Source organism: Tachyglossus aculeatus, chromosome 18, assembly GCF_015852505.1.
Source record: "Tachyglossus aculeatus isolate mTacAcu1 chromosome 18, mTacAcu1.pri, whole genome shotgun sequence".
Lineage (NCBI taxonomy): Eukaryota > Metazoa > Chordata > Mammalia > Monotremata > Tachyglossidae > Tachyglossus > Tachyglossus aculeatus.
The window spans coordinates 16,101,738-16,120,855 of record NC_052083.1 but is presented as its reverse complement, the minus strand read 5'-3'; the positions used below and the strand labels follow the sequence as shown (position 1 = coordinate 16,120,855).

General features: G+C 42.1%; 1 protein-coding gene across 2 annotated transcripts in view; it reads left to right on the top strand.

Moving 5' to 3' along the window:
* SPATA48 (spermatogenesis associated 48) overlaps window positions 1-2,129 on the top strand; it is a 59,352-nt gene extending 57,223 nt beyond the window's left edge. For both annotated transcript variants that reach the window (XM_038760598.1, XM_038760596.1), the window contains one exon: window positions 2,065-2,129. In XM_038760598.1, the coding sequence (XP_038616526.1) occupies window positions 2,065-2,086 (22 nt within the window). In that variant the 3' untranslated portion in view covers window positions 2,087-2,129. The remainder of the gene's footprint in view (window positions 1-2,064) is intronic.
* Window positions 2,130-19,118: the final 16,989 nt, after the last annotated feature.

Genomic DNA, 19,118 nt, shown 5'->3' with positions numbered 1-19,118 from the left:
TCTTAGAGGCCAATCAAGCCAATTGTCCTCGAACCCAGCTTCATGCATAAGGTTTGGCCACTTATGGCACAACTCAGGTTTGAATCCCAGCTCTACCACTTGCCTACTGTGTGACCAGTAGCATGGCCTAATGGATAGAGCATGGGCCTGGAGTCAGAAGGACCTGGGTTCTAATCCTGGCTCTGCACATGTCTGCCATGTGATCCTGGGCAAGTCACTTCACTTCCCTGAGCCCGGTTACCTCCTTTGTAAAATGGGGATTAAGAGTGTGAGCCCCATGTGGGCCAGGGACTGTGTCCAACCTGATGAATTTGTATCTACCTGAGCACTTAGAACAGTGTTTGGCACATAGTAAGTGTTTAACAAGTACCATAATTATTAAGTCATTTGACTTCTCTTGGCCACAGTTTCCTCACCTGCAAAATGGAGATTCAAGACCTGTTCCCCCGCCTCCTTATTTAGACCCATGGGGGACAGGAACTGTTGCTAATTGGATAATCTCATGTCTACCCCAGCACTGACTTGGCACACAATAAGTGCTTAATAAATTCACAATTATTTTTAACTCAGCAAATCACATGTGGCTGCCACCCACGCCCAGGAAAAGGATAACATGTAATAATAATTATGGCATTTGTTAAGTGCTTCCTATGTGCCAAACACTGTTCTAAGCACTAGGGTACATGCAAGGTAATCAGATTGGACACAGTCCCTATCCCACACTGGGCTCACAGTCTTAATTCCCATTTTACAGAGGAAGTAACTGAGGCACAGAGAAGTGAAGTGATTTGCCAAAGGTCACATATAGGAGACAAGTAGCATGGCTCAGTGGAAAGAGCCTGGGCTTTGGAGTCAGAGGTCAGGGGTTCAAATCCAGGCTCTGCCGGTTGTCAGTTGTGTGACTTTGGGCAAGTCACTTAGCTTCTCTGTGCCTCAGTTACCTCATCTGTAAAATGGGGATCAAGACTGTGAGCCCCCCCGTTGGACAACCTGATCACCTTGTATCCTCCCCAGCGCTTAGAACAGTGCTTTACACATAGTAAGCTCTTAACAAATGCCCAGAGCTTAGAACAGTGCTTTGCACATAGTAAGCGCTTAATAAATGCCATCATTATTATTATTAAGTGGCAGAGCCGGGATTAGAACCCATGTCCTCTAACTCCCAAACCCTTGCTCTTGTCACTGAGCCATGATGCTCTTGCCACTAGGCCATTATCATCATCAGAGGTATTTATTGAGCATTTAGTGTGTGCAGGGTGCTGGAACTGGCTGAGTAGGACTATCAAGAGTCTTTTAGGCAGCTCTGCGGCCATATCTTTACTTCTCTTCCCAAAACTGCTCATCCAGGATCTCTCCCAGGGTTTTCCCACCAGCCAGTCATAGATAGCCCAGAGAGGAGATTCTCAGAGTGCCCTGTGACCTGCCACTGCCCCTGGACACCTCCAGAGGTCATAGGATGAGGGAATAGGAAAAGTTGCCTAGTGGAAAGTGTAAGGAGCTGGGACATAGGACTAGAACCCAGTTCTAGTTCCAGCTCTGTCACTGGCCTGCTGAGTGACCTTGGGAAAATCTCTAATCCTCTCTGAAACTCCCACTTCTCTTTTGTAAATTGGGGATAAAAAGCACCTGAGGAAAGAGATCATGTCTTCGTACTCTTCTCCCAAGTGTTTAGTAAACTGCTTTACACAGACAAGGCACTCAATAAATACCACTGATGGACTGCTTGATTGAACTCTGTAGGGGATGGGGCCTCTGTTCAATCTGATAAACTCATCTCTACCCCATTGCTTAGCATACAGTATAAGCAGTTAATGATTGTCATTTTATTTGATGATGTTTGCCCTATATATGCACCTGTAGAACATATTCATTACATCATGGAATGGTTATGATAATTTTATTCCTATTTATTAACAACTTTCTTCCCACTATTACATAACCTTAAGTAGAATTCATAAAAAGGCTCTCCCTCGTCACCGGGGAACTATACCTTAATGCCATTATACAATAAGATGAAAAATGAGTCTGTTGATTTCTAAAAGAAGCCTATCTCCTCAATTTCAGAGAGGCTCTGGAAAGAGAATGAAGAAGCAAATGGACATGACATGTGAACCAAAGGAAAAGCAGCCTGCAATGTTTTTGTGTTTGAGAAAAGATCTGTCATGTCATGTAATAGTATCAATCAATTGTTCTCCATTGGCTCAGATTCTCCCAGGGGTTAAGCTATTATGTGTTTTTTTCAGTGGTGGCTTTGAGAACTATTTGGTGAGTTAGTTACCACTTTAGAATGTCAGGAACCAGCTGGCTTGAAAGAGTCTAAGGCACCTTCCAAAAGTGCCTAATTTACAATTCCATGTATCTTTTGCATGAGGAGGACCTGGGATTGGCAAATTATTAGACATAGATTAGCCAAGGTTGCCATCACAAACTCAGGGCATTGAAATTATCCCAACCCTATAATCAGTCCTCATCCATTGTAAAGAAAAAGTAATCGGAGAAAGATGGATGGAAAATTTCCCTTCCTTCTGATGTACTCTTGTCACTACATTGCATTTATTCACAGATCCGGCTCTTGTTGGTGATTCCTCATAGAAGCCTTTTACCACAGCACACTCTCTCTCTCTCTGTCTCTCTCTCTCTCTCTCCTCTTTCTCTCTCTCTCTCTGTCCTTTCATCTTTGAAGAAGACACCCCTGGAGCGAAGTTCACCTAATCAATCAAGCCGTGGTATTTATTGAGTGCTTACTATGTGCAGAACACTGTACTAAGTACTTAGGAGAGTGAAACCTGAGGGAGGGAGGGAGAGAGAGAGAAAGGGAGAGAGAGAGAGAGACAGTGTGTGTCTGTCTCTCTCTGACTGAAAAGGCCAAATAATAATAATAATTACTATGTTTTTTGTGAAGCACTTAATATGTGCCAGGCACTGTACTAAGTGCTGGGGTGGATACAAGCAAATCAGGGTGGAAACAATCCCTGTCCCACGTGGGGCTCACAGTCTCGATCCCCATTTTACTGATGAGGTAACTGAGACCCAGAGAAATGAAGTGACTTGCCAAAGATCACCCAGCAGACAAATGGCAGAGCCGGAATTAGAACCCAAGACCTTCTGACTCCCAGGTCGTTGCTCCATCCACTCCACCAAACAGGACCCACAGTCCCAGCCACACTGTACCTTCCACCAGGAAAACAATGTCAGAATTGTTTTTATAGTTCCGAATAGAGCTTAATGTTTCTTAAGGATATTTGCAGGCTGGCAAACACAAGGGATCTTAAAACTTAGCGACTTGCGATTTTACTGTTGGGCCGAAAATCAGTCCATTAAAGACATATTCCTGCATGATAGGAAGTAAAAGCAAACGGGTCCCTCATACACAAAGGGGGAGACTTCTGCCCTAAGTCAAGCAGAAGGTAGCGATTGCAAGAGTGGGTCTCTGCGCTCCTAGACCCGAACTTTGAAAACAAATCCAACATCCTTAGAACATGCAGTGAATTAGTGGGGAACACCTGACATGTCATAAGCCACACGGATTAGGTGGTCAGGAATCCTTTCTTCCAGACTGTAAACTGGATCAGTATTTCATATATTGTAGGCAGTGAGATTTACAGTACAAGGAGGTTATTTCTGATTAGTTCAGACTCAAGGGATTAAACATTTTTTTCCTAAGGATGATAAGATGCTCCAAAATAGGAAAGAACAAAGTGGAGGAAATGTAAAAAAAAAACCCAAAAACCTGACTTTTGAATAAAAGATTGATTAATTTAGGTGTAGTGCAAAATTATAGTTCAAGATTTTACCAGCTATTTAGTTCTAAAGATCCATCCTGTCTTATCCTAATAGACAAATAGAGAAACTAAATTTCAAGTGGAAGCTTACTTTCATTTAAATAAAAAATAAACAATTACACTTAAATAACCTAAGTCCTTTTTAACCTGATTATAAAACGGTGCATGCATATGCAACCATACATAAGTAGGCAAAGGGACAATTGAACTCTACTTACCAGAAACCTTCACAGGAGAAAATCTTAAATCTTATTCCTGTAGTAATACCATTTGGTAGCATGTCAGTGACTTGCATTTATTGTTTAAAAGTCAGCCAGTGATCAAAGATCAATTCATTTTGATCTTTTCTGAATGTAAACCTAATTGTTCTTAATGGATGGCCGGAGTTTTGCATGCTGTTTTCTGACCTTGCTTCACAGCAGTTTCTACATGTTGCTATCAAAAAGACCCTCAAAAGCCATACTCTCCTTTGGTGATACATGTCTATGTCATTTATACCTACCAGCTGAGAATATTCCCCAATAACTATTGTCAAATCGAGTTCTATTCCAACCCTAATAAATTTGTGTTGCTTATAAACCACTGAAATTTTCTGTCACAGAAAAGTCACCCTTAGACCTGTTCTTTCTACAAACTGATTATAGATGTACAGGAACAGAGCTGGTTTCCTGTGTGTAGTCAAAGTCTGAAAAACAATGCTGCTTTAGCCAGAGTGGGTTTCCTGGGTAAAATTGTCTGGCCTTAGTTTATGCATGAGCATTTTAAAACTGTTCTTTCACAGAACAAAAAGGAAAGTCATTCCACATATAACTTGCAGTGGCAGTTTTAGTGCTTTACATGTACCCTTGGAAAATGAATTAACCCAAAGTCACTCACTATAAAATCATTTCCCTGTCACTGTGAGCATATTTTAGCTTTAAATATATACGACAACTCTGCATACTCTTGGGATAGAATCTATTTCTTTCATAAATTCCATTTCTTGATACAAATGTTGTTCTGTCAAAAATGTGTTGCTCTTAAGAAAGTCAACTGGGGTCTATTGGGATGTACATCTTAGGGTTTTACAAGTAATGTCACCCAGTGGGCCCAACTCTTCCCACCATGGCAGGGAAAAGCCCCAGTAATAATAATAATAATAATAATTGTAGCATTTCTTAAGTGCTTAGTCTGTGCCAGGCACTGTACTATGTCCTGGGGTAGATCCAAGATAATTGGTTTGGACACAGTCCCTGTCCCACATAGGGCTTCCAATTTCAATCCCCATTTTACAGTTGAGGACACCGAGGCACAGAGCAGTTAAGTGACTTGCCCAAGGTCACACAGCTGATCCAGGATTAGAACCCAGGTCCTTCTGATTCCCAGGCCCATGCTGTATCCGCTGGCCAGTCATAAAGTCAAGACTTCCATTGTTTAATCCAGGGGGAAGCATGTTTCTTTCCCCACTCCCTCACCTTGCCCCTTATGAGTGAGCCTGGACAAATTTCCTCAGCACTGTCCTTCCACGCAAACCCTGCTGCCTAGCCCAGTCTGGGGTCTGTCCCTTGGACAACCAGACAGATGAACTGGTCAACTAGAAAGTTATCTTCCTTTTGGGTTGTGGCAAAAGCTGACTCATGCCAAAGGAGTTTTCCACATGAATATTGAAACCATTTGCAAACACTCATCCTTTCCACTGTAGTAGTAGTACTACTACTAATAATAGAATAATGGTTATATTTGTTATATGGTTATAGTGTGCACCAAGTACCACACTAAACTCTGGTGTTTAAGATAATCAGAGACATTTCCTGGCCCACAAGAGTCCTAGGTCTAAGGGGAGGGACAATGGGTGTTGAATCTCTGTTTTACAGATGAGAAAACTAAGGCAAAGAAAAGTTAAATGACTTGGCAGAGCAAGGATTAGAAACCAGATCCTCTTACTCCCTGAACTTTCCACTAAGCCATGCTGCTTCCCAGTAGTAGTAATTGTATTTATAGTAGTAATAGCTGTAGTATTTATTAAGCGTTTATTGTGTGCACAGCAGTCTACTAAGTGTTGTGAAAGAATACGCATGTGGGAATTAGACATGGTCTCTGGCCGCTTCGAGAGCTCACAATCTAAGGCAATAAAGTTGGGGGAGAGGCCTTGTGACAGACACATAGGAGAAGGAAGCAAAACACCAAGGCAATGTAAAAAACAGATACACAAAATCAAACCTACAGAGGTCTTCAGCTATGGGGCAGAATCCCAAAGCCAATGCTCTGCAAGCAGTAAGTGCTTAATAAATATGATTGATTGATTGATTGATCAATTACTGGTATTAATTGAATGCTTATGGTGTGCAGAGCACTGTCCTAAGTGCTTTGGGGAGTACAATACAATAGAATTGGTAGACACATGATCCCTTACCCTCAAAGAGTTTACAATTTAGGCAGTTCACTTTGCTGTCTGCCCACAGCCAGACCCGATGGCTGTCAGAAACAGACGGGGCAGTGGAGCTGATCCAGTGTGGTTCAGCTGGGCATAGGTTGGGCCATGGTCTGACAGTGGCCAGGATGCCACCCCTGGCCCTGTCTACTGCCCATACATTCAACCCTGTCCCTTCACCCAGCCGGTTACACACTCAGAATCCCAGAGCCAGCCACGCAGACCTCCCTGTGTCAAAGCCCCCGGAGGGAAGGTCTGTCACCTGAACAGTGGAATGTGAAGGCCCTCAGATACTACCAGTGGCTGAGGCAGCTCTAGAGAATGAAAATGGGGGGCCTGCCCCTCCCTCCTCTCCCTGCTCATTCCAGAAGAAGCAGAAGACCCTAACTGGGTTCAGAGTTTATCACCTTGGTCCCAGCACAGGCACAACCAGCTCGCAGCCAAGCCAGAAAGACAACATCCTTCCTGTTCCCGACCCCAGCACTGCCCAAGCCACCTGGGTCTTCTCAGCACTCAGATTCTCTGTAAAGGGAAATTGAACAAGAGGAATCTGTAAGTGTCAGGGAGCCATAATTAAATGTTGTAGCCACCCTATCTTTCCTTTTGGAAAGGAACCACTTCCTCTGGGATTTTTTTGAGACCCAGATCAGAATATGCATCTTCAACTATTGACTTTCTTAGGTTTGTTGGGTTATTTAATGCATCTCAGCTGCCATCCCGTAAAGGTCACAGAAATATTAATGTCCTTATGAAGCAAAAGGACCAAAAAATTCAGCTTTCAACATAAGTTAAAGTGTGGTGATGCAAATTGCAAAAAATCAGTGGCCTGTATCTTCTCACAGAATTATTTCATAATGAATTTAACAATAGGAAAAAAGTCTGTAAGCCACACACATAAACAATTGCAAAGCGGGCAGAGTGGAGAAGGATGGGATTGTGCCTTTCTGATCAGACACCGTGAAAATGATTTGAATCAAATGTGATAAACTGGTCTGATAAAAGGATGATACGTATATGGTCCACTCTGGGACCTTTCATATATATCAAGAGAGAACCAGAGAAACGGAATCCTCTATGGGACCTAATCTTTCCAACCTGGTAAGTTTAACGATGAAAATATATTATTCAAAGTTTTAAGTCCATTTCTGATAACCCTCTAAACAGTGGGAGAGACTAGTACCAGCAGAGGCAAAGGGCAGCACATTTGAAGTTGGGTAAAAGATCTGTGTAGACACCTCTTTTAAATGAAGGCCCATAATGGTTCAAAGCTGTGGAGCTGTACATTTACATTTAAATGTTGCCAGCTGTTTACATTAAAACACTACTGGCAGTTACTTGTGAATCAAACCAAGAAAAGCACTTGAGAAAACAATAAGGTGTGTACAAGCTTAAAGGATGATTTGAAAGTTTCACAATGGAAGAACAGGGGTGGAGATTTCTGAACTAAGTGTGGTGTAAGTTATCATGCCAAAACTAATAGCAGTAGTTTCTTCTGATGCCCAGATCTCTTATTCAATACAACCCAATCCCAGTTTGCATAAACTCAACCATCTGATGTCTGATCGAGATTTAATGTCTTGCAAGTACACTACAAACTTCACTTAAGGCTCTCCTATATTACATAGTAGAATGTGAATCTTGATGTCCCATTATAATAATTAATAATAATAATAATAATTATGGTATTTGGAAAGCACTTACTATGTGACAGTCACTTTACTAAGCACTGGGGTATTAGGGCTCACAGTCCTGTAAAGTTCAGAGAAATATTAATGTCCTTATGAAGCAAAAGGACCAAAAAATTCAGCTTTCAACATGTTAAAGTATGGTGATGCAAATTGCAAAAAAGCAGTGGCCTGTATCTTCTCACAGAATTATTTCATAATTAATTTAACGATAGGAAAAAAGTCTGTAAGCCACACACATAAACAATTGCAAAGCAGGCAACCCCAAGACTGTGAGCCCCAAGTGGGACATGAACTGTGTCCAACTTGATTAGACTGTAATCTAATCCCCCTCTACATATGTTGCCAACTTGTACTACCCAAGTGCTTAGTACAGTGCTCTGCACACAGTAAGCACTCAATAAATACGATTGAATGAATGAATGGGGTAGATACAAGCAAACTGGGTTGGACACAGTCCCTGTCCCATGTGTGGCTCACAGTCTCAATCTCCATTTTACAGATGAGGTAGCTGAGGCACAGAGAAGTAAAGTGACTTGTCCAAGGTCCCGCAGCAGACAATTGGTGCAGCCCGGATTAGAAAACTCAAGATTTTCTAACGCCCCAGTCCTTGCTATACCCACTATATCATGCTGCTTTCTGCACTATACCATGCTGCTTATACGTGGGGATGTTTGACTCTGAACTTTGGAGAAGATGGGGCAAGTCAAGTCTACACCTATCCCTTACCCTGACTCTGATCCTAACCCTGACTTGAACCCTGACCTTGAAACTGAGCCTATCAGGTTGCTATCCTGTCAAGTTCAGCTCTTCTGTGGGTCAACTCCATTTGTGTTTGCTAAATGCTCCACTTTGTTTAGGAAGTCAGAAGAAGCCACGTGGCCTAGTGGATAGAGCACGGGCCTGAGAGTCAGAAGGACCAGGGTTTTGATCCTAGATCCTCCTCTTGTCTGCTGTGCGACTTTAGACAAGTCCCTTAAATTCTCTGGGCCCCTATTCCCTCATCTGTAAATGGGAATCAAGACTGTGAGCCCCAAGTGGGACATGAACTGTGTCCAACTTGGTTAGACTGCAATCTAATCCCCCTCTAGAGTGTAAACTTGTTGTGGGCAGGGAATTTGTCTGTTTATTGTTGTATTGTTCTTTCCCAAGCACTTAGTACAGTGCTCTAGGCACAGACACAGTAAGTGTTCAACAAATAGGATTGAATGAATGAATTAGCTTGTGTCTATCCCAGCACCTAGTTCAGTGCCTGGCACAGTGCTTAACAAATACCATTGAAAAAAACTAAAATCGAAGAGCTCCCTAGACCAGAACTCCAGCCCACAGTGTTTCTCTTTTTTTGTTACAGCCATCCTCCATTCCCTGCTGTGCAAATTTGATGTCTAATTTTCTATTGGGTCTCTCCACTGCATGAAAAGGAAGTGCTGAGTATGTAGACACCACAAACCAACAAGCAACAGTCATCCTTGTGAAAGAGCAGGGGCTTGGGAAGCAGAGGTCGTGGGTTCTAATCCCTACTCCACCACTTATCAATTGTGTGACCTTGGGCAAGTCACTTAACTTCCCTGTGCCTCAGTTACCTCATCTGGAAAATGGGGAATAAGACTGTGAGCTCCACATGGGACAACCTGATTACCTTGTATCTACCCCAGCTCTTAGAAAAGTGCCTGGCACCTAGTAAGCACTTAACAAAAGCCATCATCATTATTATCATTGTTTGGATAAAGGCATCTATTTGCAGTTTGGATGATAAACATTTGGTTAAACTAATTTCTTCTGCCTTGTCTAGAATCCTTAGCAGTGTTGCCCATAGTTAATTTCAGGATTTGAATTTGAAATTCTACAAAGGGATCAACCAAGTGCAGTTTAAAAGAGAAGTTAATGTTTTGATTGAGTCTGCTGGATTGTTTTCAACTTTAACAAATGAAAGCTTCTAATATAACCTTTACCTCTCAGGAAAAGTCGAATCTTCAGTCTTTATTTTCAGTTCTTCGAGTTGTTAGCTGCAAAAAGAAGTAAAGGAGCACTGTTTCTTGTTACTCAAAATGATCGAAGCCCCCAAAATATTGGCAATCAAATAGTTGTAGTAGGTGAGATTATCTGTTCTGAAAACAGACAAACAAAAAACTGATATATTGAGAGGAATTAATTTTTTTGAATTGAATTTTACACTCATGCACACAGAAATGAACAATCAAAAACTAATAAGCTCACACACCGCGCTGCCCATCAACAGACATCCTCGACACTCTCATACATACTCTCAACAGAGACAGATTCCAAGGTCCATGTCCAGACCACTCCTGGACACAGCTTCCCAACATATGACACTCAAATGCTCACATCCCAAACATTCTCCCACTTGGGGGGTGGGTGAACAAGAGAGTCTAAAGGGGGAAGCTAGAGATGCAGTCAGGGAATCAGGTAAAGATAGGGGCTGGGGGTAGCCAGAGTGCAACGGAACTAGGGAGGGACAAAGTGAGACGGAGCTGTCATTTTATGTCCTGATCCCTTCTGCCGCTGGAACCAAATGTTCTGATTTCCAGCTTGTTGGGAGTGAATTATGAGAGGTCCCGACAGCATATTCTGTGTGACCGAATCAAGTAGAAGTGGTGAGAAACAGCGTGGCCTACTGGAAAGAGCACAGGATGAGAAATCAGGAAATCTCATTGTGGGCAGGGAATATGGCTACCAACTCCATTATATTGTAGTTTCCAGTAAACACTCAATAAACAGGATTGGTTGATTGAGACCTGGATTCTCATTCTGGCTCTGCCATTTGCCTGCTGTGTCAACTGGGGCAAGTCACTTAACTTCTCTGTGCCTCAGTTTCCTAATCTGTTAAATGAGGGTTGAGTATCTGTTCTCCTCCCCCCATAGCCTGTAAGCCTCATGTGGGACAGGAACTTGGCACATAATAAAGCACTTAACAAGTAACATAGGCACTTAGTACAGTGCTCTGCATACAGTAAGCACTCAATAAATACAATTGAATGAAAGTAACATTATTTAATGTAACTAAGCACTAGTATATGTGCCCAGGCCTTACAGGGCATCCCCGTCCTTGTTGTAAACTCCTTGTTGGCAAGAAACATGTCTACCAACTCTGTTGTATTGTGCTCTCCCATGTGCTTAGTACACAGTAAGAAACAGAAACTAGGTTCAATGGAAAGCAGGCAATGAGCCATCTAATCTGTCCCTCCTTTTGGTCTTGTTTTTCATGAACACTCAGTGTGTGTGTGTGGCGGGGGGGGGGGGGGGGGGGGTAGGAACTCAGGATGAATTTTGCTTGATTTCTCTTCCAAAAGGAGCAGCATAAGGGCAGAAGGCAGAAGTGGGTGGCATTGTCATACAGGACAGTCACAGGCAGCAATAAGAGCCAACACCCACCCCATTTTTATTATATTAATCAATCGATGTTTTTTATTGAGTGCTTACTGTGTGTAGAGCACTGTACTAAGCACATGGGAGAGTACAATTATAACAGAGTTGGTAGACTCATTCCCTGCCCACGGCAAGCTTGTATTAAGCACTTGGTACAGTACTCTACACACAGTAAGTGCTCAATAAATACCACTGGTTGATTAAAAATATCCAAAATATAAACCAGTGTGTATTTACCTTTCGAAGAACTAGTGTTGTCCATCTTGTCCTTTTCTGGCAACACTCAAATTTTTTTTTTTGAAAGTCATAAGGCAACCCCTCTCATTCATCATAGAGCAAGCAACAGATGTAATATAACTTTGGTTTAAGGACATAATTGGGGTCCATAGGAAAAGGTTCTATCTGGAAATTGGTTAGTGTTTAAATGTAGATATATCAGACAAAAACACACTCAGGGCCGAATCAGTATGAATAGACCTGCTGAAATAATGACTGTCCAGTATTAAACTGGACAAATTACCACCCTTTTGGTTAATTGGGGTAAACCCAAAGCAAAAGAGACAAGCATAGAGATTTTCAAAAAAAAGAAGCATAATAGTGCTTACTGCATACTTATTGGTATTTATTCCTTCATTACTGTGATTTCAAAAAATGCCCCTATCACTTTGAAAGCCACTGATGCATTTAGAATATTAAATTTTTTTGAATAGTAATAAAAACAATCAAACCTCATTCATTTAAAATGCAAGGAACCAGACAAAAGCAGATTGAAAGCGCCAAGTTCACAGTAGCCAAAGTGTATTTTTGTGACAGGATTCGAGGGACTCTAGCTGGCTAGAAAACAGAAGTTGCTTCACGTTCAGCAGTTTGAATCAATGGTGTCAGCAAGGCCAGAGGAAATGGTGCTTCGGAGGTTGGGGGGGGGGCGTCAGGGGTGAACCTGGGGAGGACGACTGTATGACACCCTGACAAAACAGAAGGACCCCATGATGGCTGAGAAGACCAGGCCAGTGTCAAAGGGGTCGGTTGGTCAGTCAGTCGTAGTTAGTGAGTGATTACGGTGGGTCTCCCCTAGCCCCTCTTGGCTTCTAGCTTCCCAATTTCCTCCAGACTCCTCTGTTCCAGGCAAGTGTCCCCACCAAGAGGTAGCCCTGCCCTCCTAGAGTCGGGGGAGGTGGATCCTGAGGGAGAAAGCCTGGCTCAGAATAACCAACTTCGAGCAGCGCAGCCTCCTCAGGCCAGCAAGGAGCTCAACTCAATTGTATCTTGATTTCCCCCGGCTCCATCCATTCACTTTCTCTGTCTCTGTCTGTCTCTCTGTTTCTCTCTCCCTTTCTCTCTCTCTCTCTCTCCATATATATATACATATATATCTGTAAAGAGAATGCATATGCACATATATATGTATATCTTTATATATACTATGCATAGCTACATATACATATACATTTTTATGTATGTATTCAATATTTGTGTATTATATATATATTCATACATCCATATATATGCATATATTTATGTAGATATTTACATATATATATCAGAGACAACCTCTTGCTACACTCTCCATAATGTTTTCACTAGCAAACGGTTCACTGTATTTCTGGTCAAATGCTTTTATGCTGCATGACGTGAAAATAAAAACCACCAAAAATTTGATCACGCCTGTAGAAAATGAAACAAATAAACCATCAGTGTCTGCACCCTAGTGATTCTTTCTGATGCTTAGAACCACAAACAGGAAATCAATGGGCTCTCCACTCCTTGAACAGCAGTCAATCGGTCAATCAGTGGTATTTATTTAGTGCTTACTGTGTGCTAACACCTCCTAAGCACTAGGGAAAGTACACTAAAGTACAAAGTTAGAAAGTACAAAGTACTCAACCACCTGGCCCCATCCTACCTCATCTTACTATTCTCCAACTCCAACTCAGACTGCACACTTTGCTCCTCTAATGCCAACTTATTCACTGTACCTCAATCTCATCTTTTTCACCACCAACCTCTCACCTATGTCCTGCCTCTGGCCTGGCACACCCTCCCTCCTCAAATCCACCAGACAATTACTCTCCCCCAACTTCAAAACCTTATTGAAGGCACATCTCCTCCAAGAGGCCTCACCTGACTAAGTCCTCTTTTCCTTTTCTCCCACTTTCTTCTACATCACCCTGACTTTTTCCTTTAATTCATTCCCCCTCTCAGCCCAAAGAGCATGGGTTTGGGAGTCAGAGGTCATGGGTTTTAATCCCTACTCCACCACTTGTCAACTGTGTGACTTTGGGCAAGTCACTTAACTTCTCTGTGCCCCAGTTACCTCATCTGTAAAATGGGGATTGACTGTGAGCCCCATGTGGGACAACCTGATCACCTTGTATCCCCCTAGTGATTAGAACAGTGCTTTGCACATAGTAAGCACTTAACAAATACCATCATTATTATATTTGTAATTTATTCATTCATATTTATATCTTGCTCCTCCTCTAGACTGCAAGGTCACTGTGGCTAGGAAACGCATCTGTTAAATTGTCGTACTGTACTCTTTCAAGTGCTTAATAAAGTGTTCTGCACAGGAAGCACTCAGTAAATTTGATTGATTGATTGATTACAGTATAACAGAGTTGATAGACACAATGCCCTCCTTTCTCCTAAAGAAGATGAGATTATTTTTATCCTGAAGAATGCTCTTGGCATCCAGGCGGCCAAAATTGAACTAAAGACTGATGAGAAATATTGCAGATTTTCAGGCAGTTAGTGGTTTTGGTCAAAGATACCATCTCTGGCCAGTGTGACTGAAGTAGAAAAGCAGCAGGGTGATGGTTAACACTGAGTGCCAGACCAACAGAAACGTCCATGATCACAGTAGTGAGGAGACCACATTCCGAGAGGAGGATATAGCGGCAGAAGAGGAAGTTAGGATTGTGCTTGTGTGGTTGGGGCCAGGGTGTGGGGGGATGTGTTGGGGGTAAGGGTGGGGGGCTCATGAGGGGGCAATGGGGGTGTGCAAGAGGGGCAGAGGAGGTTTTTATTCAAACAGAGTTAGGAGAAAATCAGAAAAAGAAACAGCTAAAAAGAACACACTGGATTTCTCTGTCTTCAAAATAAAATTGACTAATTTTTCAATGACAAAACTATCTACACAGATTGAAATTGGGGAATAAATTGTCATATTTGTCCTCCCCACCCAACCCAACAGCACTTAAGTACATATCTTTATATTTTATGTTATTATTTCTTCATATCAATATCTGTCTCCTCCTCTAGGCCCGAAGGGAACGTGCCTGTTAATTCTGTTGTATTGTGATCTCCCTAGCTCTTAGGCCAGTGCTCTACATATAGTAGGTGCTCCATAAATAACACTGATTGACTGATTGAGTAGTAACTACTTGTAATAAATAGCCCCATATTTCAGCACTAGGGTTATTCAACCTTGAACACTTCAAACCTAGCTGATCTATTTAGTTGCATTTTTTGCTTCCTGTTTTCTTTCTTATTCCTTAAAAACATTCTAGCTGGGTAACTCAGTGGGTGAGACTAATATGGCCAAAGCAAGGACTAATAATGACATTCAAAACATCCTTTCTGTCCTGGAAGACTAGGGCCGCCCCTCATACTGGTTTTGGTCATACTCATACCAGTGCTTAGAAGAGTGCTTTGCACGTAGTAAGCGCTTAATAAATGCCATCATTATTATTATTATTATTTTGGAAGAATTGAGTCAGGTGAGATAAAAATTTTAAAACATGGAGGGAAGGAGGTCAAAGCGCAAAATATAGTTTAGTCTTTTTTCTGAAGTCTCACAGAAATAGCCCCCCACCCTCCACCCCTCCCGTCAGGGATCAAAGGCGGTAGCCCTCAGCTAAACCACGGGAAGGAGAGGGGGAATTTGAACAAGGACACAAGGGAAATCCCCAGCTCTTAGCCAAGCTATCACAGGATCAGCCACGCACACAAGCTAGCGAGGCCTTTTTTGAAATACCCCCACTTAGGAAACCTTATTGGGTAGAGACAGTTGGATAAACGGAAGTTCTGGGCAATCTTTGCCCAGAAATTTTCCATCAGAAATGTTTCACTTCATCTCTAGGAAGGGCTAGAGAGGTGCACAGGAATTTGGTCATCTAAATTTACACCTTAAAAGCAAACAACCCTACAACGAATGACCCTGCGGTTGAAGAGACATTCCCCCGTTTTCAACTTTCACCCCAGCTGACCCGTTGGGGATGATTAGTGTCAGGGTGCAGGTGAGGTCCCTGGGGGTGGGGGGCTGTGGTGAATGAATGAATGAATAAATAAACAAATGAGAAATGACTGGGGCTGATCTCCAGCCTGCCTTGAGACTGCCCAGTCCCGTTTCTCCCCTTTTTCCCTTTTTCCTGTGCATTTTTCCAGTACATATTACAGTGTGCTGTTGGAGTTTTTTATGGTATTTGTTAAGTGTTTACTATGCATCAAACTCTGTTCTAAGCCCTGAGGTATGTACCAATTAATTAGACTGGGTCCTTGTCTCACATGGAGTTTACAGCAGGAGGGAGAAAAGGTGTTTAATCCCCATTTTACAGTTGAGGAACCTGAGGACCTTAAATTAAGTGACTTGCCCAAGGCCATATAGCAGGAAATTGGCAGAGCTGAAATTAGAATCCAGATCCTTCTGACTCCCAGATCTGTGCTCTTTCCAACAGGCCATGCTACATCTCTTGTTCTATACATAGTAGGCACTTTATATTATCATTACTATCATTGCCTCAACTGTTACTACTACTTCCTTTCTGCCAGTACACAGACAGTCACCCTGCTATAAATACTAAAAACCTACCCAAGTACTATATATAGCACCTGCACCTGTCTTATACACTCAGATCATATATCTGGTCAGTGTTTTTACTCCACCTAGACCATGGCTATCAGTACTGAAGCAAAGCTGTATATCTGCAGGAGGCAAAAATTTTACCCAAACTAATGAAACATTTTCTTTTGTCCCTTCAGTCTTGACCTGATAGGAATTTCAAATTCTTTAAGATATCTCCAGTCCTGATTCAAAGCCATAGGACTGTAGTTACACTCCTTACCTCATTAGGGTAACCATGAGGTGATCTTCAGGGAAATCCATGATATCGCCAGTTGTTTGCCAACAATCAGAAATGAGACAAGAGGATGATAAATGGTTGCCAGTCCCTCTCTGCATCAAGCACTCAATTAGTTCTTTCCCCACCACTTAGCCCCACTCCTCTCCCACTACAACCCAGCTCACACACTTCTTTCTCTCCTCTAAAGATAACCTACTCTCACTGGGCCTCATTCATGCCTTTTGTGCCTTTGACCTCTTGTTCAGACTCTTCCTCTTGCTTGGATAAAAATAATAATAATAACAATAATAATAATGATAGTATTTACGAAGCACTTACTATGTGCCAAGCACCGTTCCAAGTGCTGGGGTAGATACAAGGTAATCAGGTTGTCCCTCATGGGGCTCACAGTCTTAATCCCCATTTTACAGATGAGGCAACTGAGGCACAGAGAAGTTAAGTGATTTACCCAAAGTCACACAGCTGACAAGTGGCAGAGCCGAGATTAGAACCCATGACCTCTGACTCCCAAGCCCATGCTCTTGCCACTAAGCCACACTGCTTCTCTGGATCTCCCTCCCCCTGGACATCAGATAGACTATTGCTCTCCTCAATCTTCAAAGCCTCTCCAAAATCACATCTCTTTCATGAGGCCTGCCCTGACTAATCTCATTGCCCCACCCCATTTCCCTTCTCAGCTGCTTCTTCAACATCTCCACCTCCTCTGTTCATTTGAGTCCTCACCTGCTAAGGCTGAAGTTACTTACCTCATGCCCTCCTCCTCCCTATAGCACTTTTGCACATATCTATATACTTAATTGCTTCCCCCATCTGCAATTTATTTTACCATCTGTCTTTCCCACTAGATTATAAATTCCCAGGTTCTACTAACTCTATTGTACTTCCCTAATAATAATAATGGTATTTGTTAAGTGCTTACTATGTGCAAATTACTGTTCTAAGCGCTGGGGTAGATACAAGGTGATCAGGTTGTCCCACGTGGGGCTCAGAGTCTTTATCCCCATTTTACAGATGGGTAACTGGGGCCCAGAGATGTTAAGTGACTTGCCCAAAGTCACACAGCTGACAAGTGGTGGAGCTAGGATTAGAACCCGTGACCTCTGACTCCCAAGCCTGGGTTCTTTCCACTGAGCCACACTGCTTCCAAACAGTGCAAGTGCTCAATAGATGCTCAATAGATCAATCAATCAATCAATCAAGTATTCATATTTAATGAGCTCTTACTGTGGCGAAGCACTGTACTAAGCACTTTGGAGAGACTAATATAACAGAGTTGATAGGCACAGTCCCTGCCCACAAGGAGCTTACAGTCTAGAAGGGGGACAGATATTAATATAAATAAATAAATTACGGATGTGTACTTAAGTGATGTGGGGCTGAGCATGGGGTGAATAAAAGGTGCAAATTGATATAACTGATTGACTGATTGATTCACTGAGAAGGGTTAAACTAAACCAGTTCCAAATATCTACAAACTCTTAGATATACTGGCTTCTATTAAAAATAGTTATATAACTTGTACATGCAAAGTTCCTTGGCTAAACAGACACTATTTTGAACTGGTATATTCACCGACAAAGTAGGATCTTCTACATCGTCATCAGGATTATTTATTGAGAGCTTATTGGGTGCCTAGTAAGCGCTTTGGAGAGCACAGTACCACAGAGTTGATAAACACATTCCCTGTCCACAACAATCTTACAACCAACAGCACTGACTCTCTGCCAAGGGCCAAAAGAAGTTCACCCAAATGAGCAAGAAGCAGAAAGAGCCAGAGGGAGTTGCAAAGAATTCCCTCTCCCCTATTAAAAGAACAAAATGATCAATCTCGATTGGCTCTAATTTACTGGTAACTAGAGGAAGTGTAGGCCTTTATCTTCTGGGCAAAGTAGTTCTCAGAGAGTTTCCTACTTTCCAGTCAGTCCCCTGGCCCCAGCTCTGCCTTCGAAGCCTGCACAGTGTTACAGTCAGGTTCTGCCAGCAATCTCCCCTAAAAATTCATACCAGGCAGTTCTTCAAGATCCTGCAAATATCTTCTCCACCCACCAACTCTGTTTTGTTGCAGCCTCCCAAGCACGTAGTACATTGCCCTGCACAAAGTGCTGAATAAATCCCACTGACTGATTGACTGAACTTCTGCCATTTTGCCTTCTTCTTTAGCAAGGTCCTCTGGCATTTGACAATATTTGATGGGTTTTTTGGTTTTTGTCCCCCAGGCCAGTGAAGTGGAATAATTTAGGGCAGAGCATCTACTGAAACATCCTGGAGGAAAAGGCCCTATATTTCAAAGAATGCAACTCCACAGTCCATCTCTAACGGATTTCAAATACGGTTGCCCGAGGAGAAAAAAAGGACCTAGCATCTCTTTTCTATTTCCTGGATCTTTAACCCATATTTAAAGAAAACTTTGGATTTTAGGCAAAATCACTGTGCTTGTAATGATATCCAACAGTTAAATAAGCTAGTTAATGGTGTTCAACATAAGTAGTCATGTTAAATAGTAAAATTTAATTTCTTAAAAACTTAAATCCTCATATCTTTTGGAATGCATTGTACTGTGGGATGTCTGAGTAAATTAAATTCTCTCCTGCACACTAAAGCATCAATTTCCTTATGGTAATTATCTGTTAGATTGGATCTGTCAGTAGCAGGGAAGTATGCCTGACATTATACCCTCTTTACAAAAAATGATTACAAAAAATTAAGACGAATGAGTAAAATTAAGGCTGAGGCTGGTAAGCCTATATAAAGCTCTCATAGATCACTTTACATA